Raw genomic sequence first — 14,787 nt, 5'->3', positions numbered from 1 at the left:
GCGCAGCTAGATATAAAGGGGTATGATATAGTTGGGATTACGGAGACATGGCTCCAACGTGACCAAGGATGGGAGCTAAACATTTAGGGCCATTCAGTTTTTAGAAAAAAAGACAGTAAGGAAAAGGTGGGGGAGTTGCATTGTTGATAAAGAAGATATTGATACAATATTGAGGAAAGATATTAACACAGATTATGTGAAAATTGTAAGGCTCGAGTTCAGAAACTCCAAGGGGCAAGAACCATTTGTGGGGTGGGGTATACAGACCACCAAACTGCAGTGGTAATGTTGGGAATAGCATTAGACAGGAAATCAGAGATGCATGTGTTAAAGGAACATCTGTGCTTATGGGTGACTTTAGTCTGAATATGAAAATGAAATGAAAATCGCTTATTGTCACAAGTAGGCTTCAATGAAGTTACTGTGAAAAGCCCCTAGTCGCCACATTCCAGCGCATGTTCGGGGAGGCTGGTACGGGAATTGAACCGTGCTGCTGGCCTGCCTTGGTCTGCTTTAAAAGCCAGCGATTTAGCCCAGTGTACTAAACCAGCCCCTGGTTTAGATTGGGTGAGTCAAATTAATCACCGTACAATAGAGGAGGAATTTCTGGAGTGTATACGGGCTGGTTTTCTGGACCAATACATTGAGGAACCAACAAGGGAACAGGCCATCTTGGACTGGGTGTTATGCAATGAGAAAGGATTAGTTGGCAATCTAGTTGTGAGATAATCCTTGGGGATGAATGGCCATAATATAATAGAAATCTTTATCAAGGTGGATAGTGAGGTTGTTGATTCTGAGGCCAGGGTCCTGAATCTCAATAAAAGGTAACGATGATGGCATGCAACATAAGTTGGCTATGATAGACTGAGAAACATTACTGAAAGGAAGGGCAGTGGCGCAGTGGTTAGCACTGCTGTCTCACTGCGTTAAGGGCCCGGGTTCAATCCTGGCCCGTGGGGTTTGCACATCCTCTCCGTGTCTACACCTACAACCCAAAAAGATGTGCAGGGTAGGGTGAATTGGCCACGCTAAATTGCCCCTTAATTGAAAAAAAGAGAATTGGGTAATCAAAATTATTTTTTTTTGAAAGAAACGAAGGACAGTGAACTGGCAATGACAGGGATTCAAGGACCCAATAGGAGAACTCCAAAGAGACATGTGGCCAAACCATGGCTTACAGGGAAATTAGAGATAGTATCACATTCAAAGAAGAGACATTCAAATTAGCAAGGAAAAGCAATACACCTGAGAATTTAAGTTTAAAGTTTAGCAAAGGCAGACCAAGGGATTGATTATGAAGGGATAAATACAACATTAAAGTAAGCTAGTGCGGAAAAATAAAAACTAACTGACTGTAAAAGTTTCAATAGGTGTGCAGAGAGAAAAAGATTGATGAAAACGAATGTAGGCCCCTTGCAGTCAGAAATGGAGGAATTCATAAGGGGGAACAAAGAAGTGGCTGAGGAACTAAATTCATACTTTGCTTCTGTCTTCACAAAGGAAGACATGAACAATGTTCCGGAAGTTCAGAGTAAAATCAAGTTTTAGTGAGGAGCTGAAGGAAATTAATATTAGTAGAGAAATGGTTGGGGCAAAATTAATGGGATTGAACGCAGACAAATCTCCAGGGTCTGATAATCTTCATCCCAGAGTATGTAAGGAAGTGGCCCTAGAAATAGTAGATCCAATGGGAATGGTTCCCACAGATTGAAGGGCAGCTAATATAACCCCGGTATTCAGAAAGGGAGGTAGAGACAAAACGGAACTGTAGACGAGACGAGTGAGCCGAACGTTCGGTTGTAAGGAAGTTGCGAGAGTCCATTATCAAGGATTTCATAGCACAGCATTTGGAAAGCAGTGGTGTAATCAAACAAAGTCAGCATGGATTTACGAAAGGCAAATCATGCTTTATAAATCTACTAGAATTCTTTGAATATGTAACTAGTAGAGTTGACCAGGGAAAACCGGTGAATGTGGTTTATTTAGACTTCAGAAGGCTTTTGACAAGGTCACAAAGCACATTATTGTGTAAAGTTAAAGCGCATGGGATTGCGGGTAGTGTCTTAAGATATTTAGAAAGCTGGTTAGCAGACAGGAAACAAAAGTTGAAATAAATGGGTCTTTTTCCAATTGGCAGGCAGTGACTAGTGGGGTACCTCAGGCATCTGTGCTAGGACCCCAACTGTTCAAGCTAGATATTAATGATTTGGACGCGGGAGCTAGATGCTGTGTCTCCAAATTTGCAGGTGATACAAAATTGGGTGGGGCGGTGAGCTGTGAGGAGGATGCAGAGATGCTTCAGCGGGATTTGGATAGACAGAGTGAGGGGGCATGCCAGATACATTATAATGTAGAAAATTTGTGAGGTTATCCGCTTCGATAGTAACAATAGGAAGGCTGATTATTATTTGAATGGGTGTAAATTGAGAGAGGTAGATACTTAGCAAGACCTTGGTGTCCTCGTGCAACAATTGCTGAAAGTTTTACTTCAATTGTATAGGACATTAGTGAGGCCACACCTGGAGTATTGTGTCCAGTTTTGGTGTCCCTATCTGAGGAAGGATATTCTTGCTGTGGAAGGAGTGCAGTGAAGGTTTACTAGTCTGATTCCTGGGATGGCAGGACTGTCATATGAGGAGAGACTGTCGGTTGCGATCATATTCATAGGAGTTTAGAAGAGTGAGAGTGGATCTCATAGAAACTTACGAGATTCTAACAGGATTGGACAGGGTAGATTCAGAAAAATGTTCCCAATGGTGGGGGGGGGTTCCAGTAATGGGGTCATAGTTTTAGGATAAGGGGTAAACCTTTTAGGACTGAGGCAAGGAGAAATTTCTTCACCCAGAGAGTGGTGAATCTGTGGAATTCATGACCGCAAAAAGCACTCGAGGCCAAAATGTCATGTAATTTCAAGGAGTTATATATAGAACATAGAACAGTATAGCACAGAACAGGCCCTTCGGCCCTCAATGTTGTGCCGAGCAATGATCACCCTACTCAAACCCACGTATCCACCCTATACCCCTAACCCAACAACCCCCCCCTTAACCTTACTTTTTAGGACACTACGGGCAATTTAGCATGGCCAATCCACCTAACCCGCACATCTTTGGACTGTGGGAGGAAACCGGAGCACCCAGAGGAAACCCACGCACACACGGGGAGGACGTGCAGACTCCGCACAGACAGTGACCCAGCCGGGAATCGAACCTGGGACCCTGGAGCTGTGAAGCATTTATGCTAACCACCATGCTACTGTGCTGCCCCAAAGCTCTTGGGGTTAAAGGGATCAAGGGATATAATAATCTTTATTGTCACAAGTAGGCTGACATTAACACTGCAATGAAGTTACTGTGAAAAAAATCCCCTAGTCGCTACACTCCGGCGCCTGTTTGGGTGCACAGAAGGAGAATTCAGAATGTCCAAATTCTCTAAAAGCACGTTTTTCAGGACTTGTAGGAGGAAACCAGAGCACCCGGAGAAAACCCACTCGCACACGGGGACAACGATATGGGGGAAGTCTGGATGAGGGTAGTGAACTTGATGATCAGCTATGATCATATTGAATGGTGGAGCAGGCTCGAAGGGCAGAATGGTCTCCTCCTACTTCTATTTTCCATGCATGTTTCTATATAAGATCTGAAATCACAATTGGCGAGTACCTCACTTCCTCCACAGAAGAGAGGAGAGATCTATCTGCGACAAAAAAGTTAATATCTTGTGGGCATGGGGAAAAAAAGATAAATGTTTGTCATCTGGGTGTAAAAAAATCACCACGGATCTGCTCCATGAAAATCAGCAACTCCTTTGCCACCCCTGATGGAGTCAGAGATTTAGAACAATCAATTCTCGGATCTAGTGCACAGTATAAGTCATCTTCCAATATTTACTGATGTTAATCCAAATCAGGGATGTTGGCTAACAGCTTGTTAATAAACCCGTATCTTCCCAGTTCGAAATGTATATATTAACCAGGACCACCAAGCTGCCTGTCAAAGACCCACAAACAATAACATGCTTTTCATTGGGGTCCGCCAAGATCTAAGCTACAGGAAATTTAGCCCTTTTATTGATTAAGATTGCCATGCCCCGGGCTCTCCCATCAAAGCCTGAATGAAAAACCTGTCCCACCATCCCACCTAAGGTCCGCAACCTTGTCTGGTCTCTGACCCGCAAATAGGTCTCCTGCAAAAACACCACACCAGCATTCAAACTTTTAAGGTGAGCAAATACCCTCAACCCTTTCATTGGGTAATTCAATCCCCTGACATTCCAGCTGATCAAACAAATTGGGAGCCTCCCTCCTGTTAATGGAGTGGCCAGAGTCACAGATGCTGCCTCTGCCATTTTCTCCAACGACAAGCCCTGAGAACCTCCGATTCAGTTCACAAATTATTGCAATCAGGCTTCTTGCCCCTGCTTTTCCTGGACATATCTTCAACGTCGGCACCTTATTGCCGTAAATATGTGGGTGTTTGAATAGAACTACTCCGAGAAACTGGGCAAGAAGAGTTTAAAAGGTCCGTACCCTAGCCGGAGCCACCTCCTGTGCGTCTTCCTCCTAGATACCACCACTGGAAGTCTCTGCTTTCAGGTTTTACATCTCTACCTTCAGTTTTCCTTTGTCTTAAAGTCTTTTACACAAACTCGGAGATCCAGCCACCGATTTCCAGAATTATGTCAAATAATGTCTCTATTACGATCCCAGACTAGACCCCAACAGTGGCTAGGAAACTGGCCCCAAATCCCAATATTTTAGTTTATTTTAGGAATGTGTGGAAAGAATCATTTGCTCCACAATTGGTTGCATGAAAACAATACGGCTTTGGGATTTCTAAAGCAAAACCTTTATTATAATGCGATATTAAAGTTTTAACCTCATACCCAAACAAGAACAGCTTACAATTACCCCTTAACACAATATACAATTTCCCATTAAACAACAAGAAAATAAATGTGCAGTTCTTAATCCATCTTAAAATCAGCAGGGTGTAGAGTAATACTTGTGGTACAGAACTGATTTTGGCTCTTGTTGGAATCTCTTCAGACTCTGGCTGAATGACTTCAAATAGCTACTTCCACTGTGTGGTTTCAGTCTCTTCCTTGTCTTCAGATGACACTGCTCAGCTTTAAAATATTATTACTCTTTTCTTCCCCTTATATTACTGGGAAAGAAAACTGCCTCTTTGTGGTCTAAAAAGCAAGTGTTGATCGATCAGACTTCACTTCCGAAAGCCTGTCTCCCAAACTCTGACTTTCTCCACAGCTTTCTCCAAAACTGCCTCTTTCCACAGCTTCTCAAAATGTCTCTGCATTCCTGGGCTCCACCCAGCAATGACCTAATCTCCCCAAGCTGTGAAAGTAAATTCTCTCTGCAGGCTGCAAGGCCCTTTAACTCCCCAGGGAGTTCCCCAGGCAAACCACTAGACATTAGCCCAGATTGAAAAACACATTCCTTTTTCAATTTCACATGCCTGTTCAAGAAGCAAAACAAAATCATTTTTAAATGCTGACCACTGCAAACAAACACATTCTAACCCGAGGCTTTTAACCCTTAAATTGTCCCATTGTTTAGAGAGTCAGTGCAGAGTCGATGGGCTGAATGGCCTCCTTCTGCACTGTTGAGATTCTATGGATTCACTTTAAACTATATTTCCTAATGTTTACCAATACAAATCTAATTGCCTTAAATCTACCTTTATTTTTGTAACACAAGCAGACAGATTCATTTTTCCAATACAAGCATGATTTATTTCATGGTTTATACAGCAGAGAAAATTAAGAGGTTTGATATGAGTTCAGCCTTGAAGGGTCTTGCTTGATAAATATTGAGACAGAAGACTCAGTAAGCATAGGACATAGATTTAAGTAAAAGCACTGATAAAAGAACCAGATGTGACATAGCAAACAAACAAAGTTGTTATGACCTGAAATGCACTACCTGAAGGGGTCATGGAAGCAGATTCAGTGAAAGCTTTGAAAAAGTAATTGAATGGATGCTTGACACCAAACAAATTGCAGTACTATGTGGAAAGAATGGTAGTCGGACTAATTGGATATCTCTTTCAAAGACCCGACACAGAACTGATGGGTCAAATGATTCCTTTTGGGCTGTGTCATTCTATGATTCTCCGCCTCCTTTCTTGGGTGTGTATATGGCATGCTAAAGAGAAGAACTGGAATTAACAAACTCTCTTGGAACAAAATAAATAATGGGCACACAGTATAATAATCAGATGCTGGATCAAATAGTTGTTATCTGTGCATTTCGGAATGGATTGAAATGAGTAGATGACTTAGCTTTCTACCCTGCCAACTGTCTATTTTTATCAACACTGTTGGTGGTGCTGTGAATCACTTCAGTGGGAATAATTGTTCTACAAATGAAATGGCATTCAAGTTCCTGACAGTGAGGAATGCAAGCTGGGGCTTTTTCTTCTATGTGCTAGTGCTGGTGAACTTAAATAATTTACTTTGTAGTGTATGTCAGCATTGTAACAATCAGCATGCTGAATACTATGTCTGTCCATCTAGGTCAACAAGGTAGCATTATCCATTGCTGACCTGTGTGGACATCCTGTTGACATTGGAGAAGATATATGACCAGCTGCTGCTTTGATGTTGGTGATGGTTCCCTGGTATCCATTTGAAACTGGAAACCATCACACACACAAATAGCACTGATCCAGATTCTTCCGAGGCACAGTTTTCAATTCAACCTCTTGAATCCACAAGTGAAGGGCCACTTTGTGTGAGTCTGAACCTTATACGGATGGAACATTCTACAAGAAAAAATATCCATATTCTTATACTTAGACCATCATAAGGAGATTGTCTGGTAATTATTGCACAAGTACTGTCCCTTTTCACAATCCAGATCTTGTCACTCATGCAAATTATATAGAATTTATGACTCTTTGGATCACTCTCACCATCAGTTATTCCAGTTCAGTTTTTGTTCCTTCATAAAATGTATTTAATATTTTCTTGGGATATAATGCAATAACTATTTTTATCATTTTCATTTGGATTATTTATTATTTCAGCTTATGCAAATTTCATAATTTCTACAATTTTCATAGTGTTTGAGAAATATGAATAAGTTAGTGGCCTCATATCTGGAGAGCTGAATGTGGAATATTCCTGTTGGTTATTTTAGGTTTGTTAATGTACTATGTTTCACGACTACTCAGTTGGTGCATTCTTTATATTCACTTTGGCCTTCATAGATCTGCTTGGTTTTGACTTACTTGTAATTTGGATTGATTTGTTTATTGTCACGTGTACCAAGGTACAGTGAAAAGTATTTTTCTGCGAGCAGCTCAACAGATCATTAAGTACATGAAAAGAAAAGGGAATAAAAGAAAATACATAATAGGGCAACACAGGGTAATTCATAGTTATTTTTTGATTTTTCCTTTTGTTGTAGGGTTTTTTCAGCAAACGATTAAAGGGTTCTATCAAACGAACCAAGAGCCAGCCAAAGCTCGATCGAAACACCAGCTTCCGTCAGATACTACCATCACTAAGGAATTCAGATAATGACCGGTAAGTCAAAGTAATTTTATCATCGTGTATTTTCACGTAATGGTGAGGGTTAAATATTTCATGCTGCACATGTGTTCAGAAGTTCTTGGATATGAGGCAATATTTCCCCTATTTCCCTTGGCTGTAGGTTGGAAAATTCGTGATATACGGGTTTTTGAAGTGTGGGTCACGACCTGCAGGTGGGTCGTGGGCGGTGCCGTTACCGTGGTAGTCTCGATCATGGATGAAGTGCCCAACAGTCACTATGGGCTTTTAGATAGAGAATTGCGGCTGCTACCAGCTTTTAAATGGAAATAAATTAAACTGTGTGGAGTATTCCGACAAGAAGAGGCAGCAGAGTGCAGGTCACGCGCCCTACACGCACACTTGACGCCAAGCGCTCCAGTTACGTGCTTTTGGCACCAAATCACGGAGCAGTGTTCCTTCCATTTTCTAGCCACTGGCAAGCAAGGCTAGTGGATGGTGAAGATGAGATGGCCAGAGATTCAAATAGGCACTTCACCTATTCGACAGGACCTCACAACAGAATTTGCTGGAGAGAGCTGTCAGGAGAGTCCAGGGCAGGACAGAGCAGGGTGAGTGTTAGCTCTATACAGAGCGCCAGGGCCTCTGAATAACAGCCTACAAAAAGAAACTTAACTCTGGAACAAAGCAGTATAAAGATGATTTCTTGAGGTATGGTGTTGTCGATTGTGCCAATGCAAAGCCCACGTGTGTTACATGCAGGCACGTACTAGCAAATGAGAGGAGAAGGTTTAGATTTTAAAAGAGAAATGGTGGGTGAAAAATTCCTTTTGAGGTTTGGACCCAAGAGTCAGTTATTAACTTACAGCTCACTCCAAATTAAAAGATTACTTTGCTGTACCTGACCTTGATGCCAAATTAAAAACACACAAAAAGCCCATGAGGCTGTGAGCATTCTGGTGTAGCATCTCCCAGGAGGATCCAGTACTGAGTAAAACACGCATTTTGATGCCCTTCACGACGATGACCTACATGTGCAGTTCGATTTTCCATTTTCGGAAAGATAAAGACAGTACAATGGGGACTGGCTGATATGTGCATTGCTCTCCCATCCTTTGAACCTGATTCAAGTGAGATCATGAGCTCCCCTTTCGCCTTAAAGGAAAGCAAACGTGTCGTGTGTCACGAAAGTCAGCCGGTGTTGGTCCTGAAGGTCAGCCGATTAGCAAAAGTGGGTCTCGGAGTGGGGGGAGAATGTTTGAAAAATATTCATGTAGGGTGTACCTGTACCAAGCAAGTCCGGAAGGGTTGAGGTTGATCTGTGCTCAGTTAGCTTCCTTCAGTTTAAATGGCAGTTGTTTTTATTCTTTCATGGTAAATGGGTGCGCCGGCAAGGCCAGCATTTGTTGCACATCCCTAATTGCCCTTGAAATGATGCAACTTCTTTGGCCATTTCAGAAGACAATTAAGAATCAATCACGTTGCTGTGGATCTGGGGTTGCCTGTAGGCCAGAACAGGTAAGGATGCCAGAATTCCTTTCCTGTTTTAAAAAATATATATTTTATTACAAACCTGTATCAAAGCAGGTTACAGAAAATAAACACCCCGGGAAACATACTTCCCAACAATCAACTATACAGTCTGTACAGATTTCTCCCCTTTTTCACCCTCCCCCTCACCCCACCACTCACCCTCCACCCCACTGCGATGAACAGCTCCTCAAACACGGTCTCAAAGATCCCCCACCTTTTCTCAAACTCCCCTGCAGAGCCCCTTAACTCATACTTTATCTTCCCTAACCGCAGGTCACCCAACCATGCCACTACCCCCAGTGGCGATGCCGACCGTCACTCCAGCAAAATTCGGCGCCATGCAATCAGAGTGGCAAAGGCCACGACATCAGCCTTCCTCCTCTCCATGACCTCCGGCTTCTCTGAAACCCCAAATATTACCACCGAAGGGTCCGGGGCCACCTCCTCCTCCACTATCCTGGCTAAGACAGCAAATACTCCCGCCCAGAATCTTCCCAATTTTTTGCAGCCCCAAAACATGTGCGCGTGATTCGCTGGCCTCCGCCTACATCTCCCACAATCGTCTGCTACCCTCTGAAGAACCCACTCATTCTCGCCCGAGTCATATGCACCCTGTGCACCCCTTAATCTGTATCAGGCTCATCCTTGCACAAAAGGAGGTCCCGTTTACCCTTCGCAGTGCCTCACTCCATACTCCTCAATTGATCACCCCTCCCAACCCCGCTTCCCATTTCTCCTTGGTCTTCACCACCCACTGTCCTCCCTGCTCCCCCAGCTACTTGTATATATCCCCAATTCTTCCCTCCCCTTCCACATCCGGAAGTAGCAGTCGCTCCAGCAACCTAGACATCCCCCTCCAGGCCTTTTGTGCAAAGTCCCAAACCTGCAGATACCTGAAATCACTCCCCCTTGGCAGCTCTCCCTTAGCTCTTCCAGACTGGCGAACCCTTTCTCCAAATACAAATCCCTCACCTTGGCAAGAGGACAAGTGTTTGATTCGACTGGATATGAAGATATTGGGAGGGGCTGTGATACTGATGAGTAAGACGGTGGCTTTTTCTGTGATTAACATAGTGGGTGAATCCGGGGTGAAGATACGTGATGGTGAGTGGAAATTTGGAGGGGGTTCTTGGGGTGTTATTGAATGTGTACCCCCATAATTGGGAAGATGTGGAATTTATTAAGAAGGGTTCTGGATTTTGATATGCCCTGGTTCCAGGGGTGGCAGGATCACAATACTTGGCGATTGTCATATCAGACCATGCGGCGCACTTTGTGGATCTGTGTGTCGGGAAGGTGGGCCCTCAGTATCCGCCCTTGGAGGTTGGATATGGCACTCTTGGTGGATAAGTGGGCATGTGAGAGGATTGGGGTGACAATAGGCATGTATGTTGAATGCAATAAGAACAAGGAAGTCTCTCCCTCCACTTTTGTGAGACGTTGAAGGCGGTATTCAGGGGGTGAGCTAATCTAGATTAAGGCACATAAGGAGAAAGTCAGGAGGATGGAAAGACAGCTTGGTGGAGGCCATTTTGGCAGTGGATCAGCAGTGATCGGCCACCCCAGAGGAGGAATAACTGAAGGAGATCAAGAAGCTCCAGATGGAGTTTGAACTGTTGCTGACAGGGAAGGATGTTGGCCAGTTGTGTTGGGTATTGGCGGGGGGGGGTATTTTATGAACGTGGGGAGAATCCCAGTAGATTGTTGGCACACCAAATGAGATGGCAGGCAGCCTCAAGAGAGATTGGGAAAATAAAGGACCCCGGGGGCTGGGTGATCTCTGACCCAGGTAAGGTGAATGCCGTATTTTTGAGCCCTTTTACTGGGGGCTGTATAGGCCGGAGCTCCGGGGTAGCGAGGAGGGGTCAGACATGAAACCATTCTTGAACAACTTGGATTTCCCAGTACTGGAGATGGGGGAAAGTGCAGAGGCTGGAGGCCCCACTTGGGTTGGAGGAGATGATGAAGTGCATTGTTTCAATGCCGTCTGGGAAGGCTCCAGGCCTGGACAGATTTCCAGTGAAATTTATAAAAAGTTTGCAACAGAAACTTCGAATGATTCGTAAGCCTGAGTGGAACTTCCTGGCACAAGCTTCTATTTCGCTCATTTTGAAAAAGGGTAAGGATCCAGAGAAGTGTGGTTCTTATCAACCTATATCATTCCTAAATATAGATGCAGATTTGCAGGCTAAGGTCCAGGCAACAGGCTTGGAGGATTGTTTGCCAGGGGTAATAGCAGATGACCAGACAGGTTGCCATGATGTGGAGATGCCGGCGTTGGACTGGGATGGGCGCAGTAAGAAGTCTTACAACACCAGGTTAAAGTCCAACAGGTTTGCTTCGAATCACTTACTTTCGGAGCACAGCTCCTTCATCTATCTGATGAAGGAGCTGTGCTCTGAAAGCTGGTGATTCGAAACAAATCTGTTGGACTTTAACCTGGTGTTGTAAGACTTCTTACTGCGCCCAGCCAGGTTTTGTGAAGGAGCGACAATTGTCGGTCAATATAAGGAGGTTATTGAATGTGGTTATGACTTCCCTGACTGGCCAGGAAACAGATGATAATTTCCCTAGATACGGAGAAGGCATTCGACCAGGTTGAGTATCTTTTCGAGGCATTGGGGCAGTTTGAGTTTGGAGCGGGGTTCATTGCCTGGATTAGGCTGTTGCACAGGGGCCCTATGGCTAGTGTTTGCACTAACACAGCAAATTCAGGGTATTTTCATTTGCACAGGGGGTACGAGGCAGGGATGTCCACTCTCTCTGTCACCTTTTGCGTTTGCAATTGAGCCGCTAGAGATTGCTCCTACAGCATCAATGGCGTGCTGGAGGATTGTGGGGTGATATGGAACACCGAGTGTCTCTATATGTGAACTTGTTATATGTGATGGATCCGATCTCCAGTATGAGCAGGATTATGGAGGTGCTGAGTAAATTTGGCTCTTTTTTGGGTTCCAAACTAAACGTGGGGAAGAGTGAGGTTTTTCCAGTGAGTTCCCAGGGACAAGGCTGGAGAAGTTGCTGTTTCAGTTGGCCACGTCGGGTTTTCGGTATCTGGAAATTCGGGTGGCACATAGCTGGATTGTTACACGTTGAATGTGATCAACTTGGGGGGGGGGGGGGGGAGGATTTAAAGAGGATGGGATATTCTCCCGATATCGGTGGCAGGGCGGGTTCAAACCGTGAAACTGATGATCCTTCCAAAATTTTTATTTAAAAGATAGTGTCTGAGAATGACAGGTGAGGGTAAGATCTCCAATATCTATGGGCAGTTAATGGAGAGGATGAAGGCCTTGCTGGAGAAGATAAAGAGGAAATGGGTGGAGGAGTTAGTTGGTGCATTTGTGGGGGACGGACGGCGTGGAGTGAGGCTTTGTGTAGGATAAACTCAACTTCCGAATGTGCGAGATTGAGAATTCAGTTTAAAGTGGTGCACAGAACACAGATGACAAAGATACACATGGAATCACAGAGTCCCTTCAGCCCATCAAGTCTACACCAACCCTTTGAAAGACCACCATCCCCAGGCTCAATTCCCTTTCCTATTCCTGCAACCCCACCCTTAGGGGCAATTTAGCAAGGCTAATCCACCTAACCTGCACATCTTTGGACTGTGGGAGGAAACCGGAGCACCCGGAGGAAACCCACGCAGACACAGGGAGAATGTGGAAACTCCACACAGACAGTCACCCTGGATCGGAATCAAACCCGCGTCTTTGGCACTGTGGGGCAACAGTGTTAACCACTGTGCCACCATGCAGTCCCAATTAGTTTTTTAACCAGAGGTGGTGAACAGATGCGAGCAGTGTTTAAGGGGCTCGGCGAACCACACTCATGTTCTGGTCCCGCCCAAAATTGGCGGGATTTTGGGAGTCCTTTTCGGGGACAATGTTGGAGATTTTATGGGTAAAGGTAGCTGGAGCCCGTGGGTTGCTATATTTGGGGTATCGCAAGATCTTGGATGGAAGGAGTGGAGGGAAGCTGGCGTGTTGGCCTTTTCCTTCCTGATAGCCCAGAGGAGGATTTTGTTGTGGTGGTGGGCTCCAGAGCCGAAGCCGAGCAGAATCTTTGGCAGCAGTGCACCCCTCCCCGTTGAACTCAATGCATTCTATGCTCAGTTCGAGCAGGAAACCATCGAACCATTGTTCACTGTCCCAGCAGCCCAGACGCCCCAAACCCACCATCACAGCTTCCGAAGTAAGATCAGCCTTCTTGAAAGTAAACCCTCGAAAGGAAACGGGCTGTGCGCTCCAATCCTGTGCGGGCCAGCTGGCAGATGTGTTTGTGAACATCTTCAACCCCTCCCTACTCCGTTCTGAGGTCTCCACCTGCTTCAAGAAGACCACCATCATACCGCTGCCAGAGAAGAACCAGGTGCCTCAATGACTATCGTCTGGAGGCCTTGACATTGATTGTAATGAAGTGCTTCGAGAGGTTGGTCATGAGATACATCAACTCCATACTCCCAGAATGCCTTGATCCACTGCAAATCTTATACTGTCGTAACCGGTCCACAGCAGACACCATCTCCCTGGCCCTACACTCATCCCTAGAGCATCTCGACAACAAGGACCCCTACATCAGACTCCTATTTATTGACTACAGCTCTGCCTTCAACACCATAATCCCAGCCAAGCTCATAGCAAAGCTCCAAAACCTAGGACTTGGCTCCTCACTCTGCAACTGGACATTCGACTTTCTGATCCATCGACCACAATCAGTAAGGATAAGCAACAACATCTCCTCCACGATAGTCCCCAAGATCGGGGCCCCGCAAAGCTGCTAATTTAGCCCCCTACTATACTCCCTATACACACACGACTGCGTGCCAAAAGTTGGCTCCAACTCCATCTACAAGTTTACTGGCGACACAACCATAGTGGGTCAGATCTCGAGCAACGATGAGTCAGAATACAGGAGGGAGATAGAGAACCTAGTGGAATGGTATAACGTCAACAATCTCTCCCTCAATGTCAGCAAAAATAAAGAGCTGGTCATTGACTACAGGAAACAAAGTTCTATACACACCCCTGTCTGCATCAATGGGGCCGAGGTGGAAATGGTTGACAGTTTCAAATTCCTAGGTGTGCACATCACCAACAATCGGTCTGGTCAACCCACATCGAAGCTATAACCAAGAAAGTACAACAGAGCCTACATTTTCTCAGGGAACTAAGGAAATTTGGCATGTCCACATTGACTCTTACCAACTTTTGCAGATGCACCATAGAATCTAGGGGACTGATGAATAGGGAATCAGTAGCAGACATTTAAGGAGATATTTCAGAATACACAGTGCGGAACCACCATCAATGGTTAACTAGAAAAGTTAAGGAAAGCATTAAACTTAAGGAAAAACGTAACTACGCAAAGATGAATGGCAAGTCAGATGGTTGGTCAGAATAGAAGGAACAGCAGAGAATGACTAAAAGCTTTGTAGGGAGAAATAAATTAGAGTGTGAGGAAGCTAGCTATGAATATAAAAGTGGACAGCAAAAGTTTCTACAGGCATTTAAACAAGAAAAGAGTAAGTGAAGTGAATGTTGGTCCTCTGGAGAGTGAGAATTGGGAGCTAATAGTAGATAATAAGGAAGTAGCAGATAAAATGAATTTTACTTCTATATTTACTACAGAGGATACAAGAAACATCAGAGTAATAGCTGTAAATCGGAAGGTGGAGGGGAGAGAGGAAGTTGGTGAAATTACAACAATTGGAAAAGCAGTATTGAGCAAACTGAT

At 44.5% G+C, this 14,787-nt stretch overlaps 1 protein-coding gene across 19 annotated transcripts in view; it reads left to right on the top strand.

Moving 5' to 3' along the window:
* The window catches only part of rasal2 (RAS protein activator like 2), a 551,722-nt gene that overhangs the window by 384,085 nt on the left and 152,850 nt on the right, over positions 1 to 14,787 (top strand). For 14 of the 19 annotated variants that reach the window (XM_038795091.1, XM_038795089.1, XM_038795097.1 and 11 more), the window contains 2 exons: positions 7,433 to 7,551; positions 8,974 to 9,033. In XM_038795091.1, coding sequence (XP_038651019.1) covers positions 7,433 to 7,551; positions 8,974 to 9,033 — 179 coding nt within the window. The remainder of the gene's footprint in view (positions 1 to 7,432; positions 7,552 to 8,973; positions 9,034 to 14,787) is intronic. The other 5 variants (XM_038795092.1, XM_038795086.1, XM_038795088.1 and 2 more) reach the window with 1 other exon arrangement.

Source organism: Scyliorhinus canicula, chromosome 4 (assembly GCF_902713615.1).
Source record: "Scyliorhinus canicula chromosome 4, sScyCan1.1, whole genome shotgun sequence".
Classification (NCBI taxonomy): Eukaryota; Metazoa; Chordata; class Chondrichthyes; order Carcharhiniformes; family Scyliorhinidae; genus Scyliorhinus; species Scyliorhinus canicula.
This window is presented reverse-complemented; position numbering and strand designations above follow the sequence as displayed.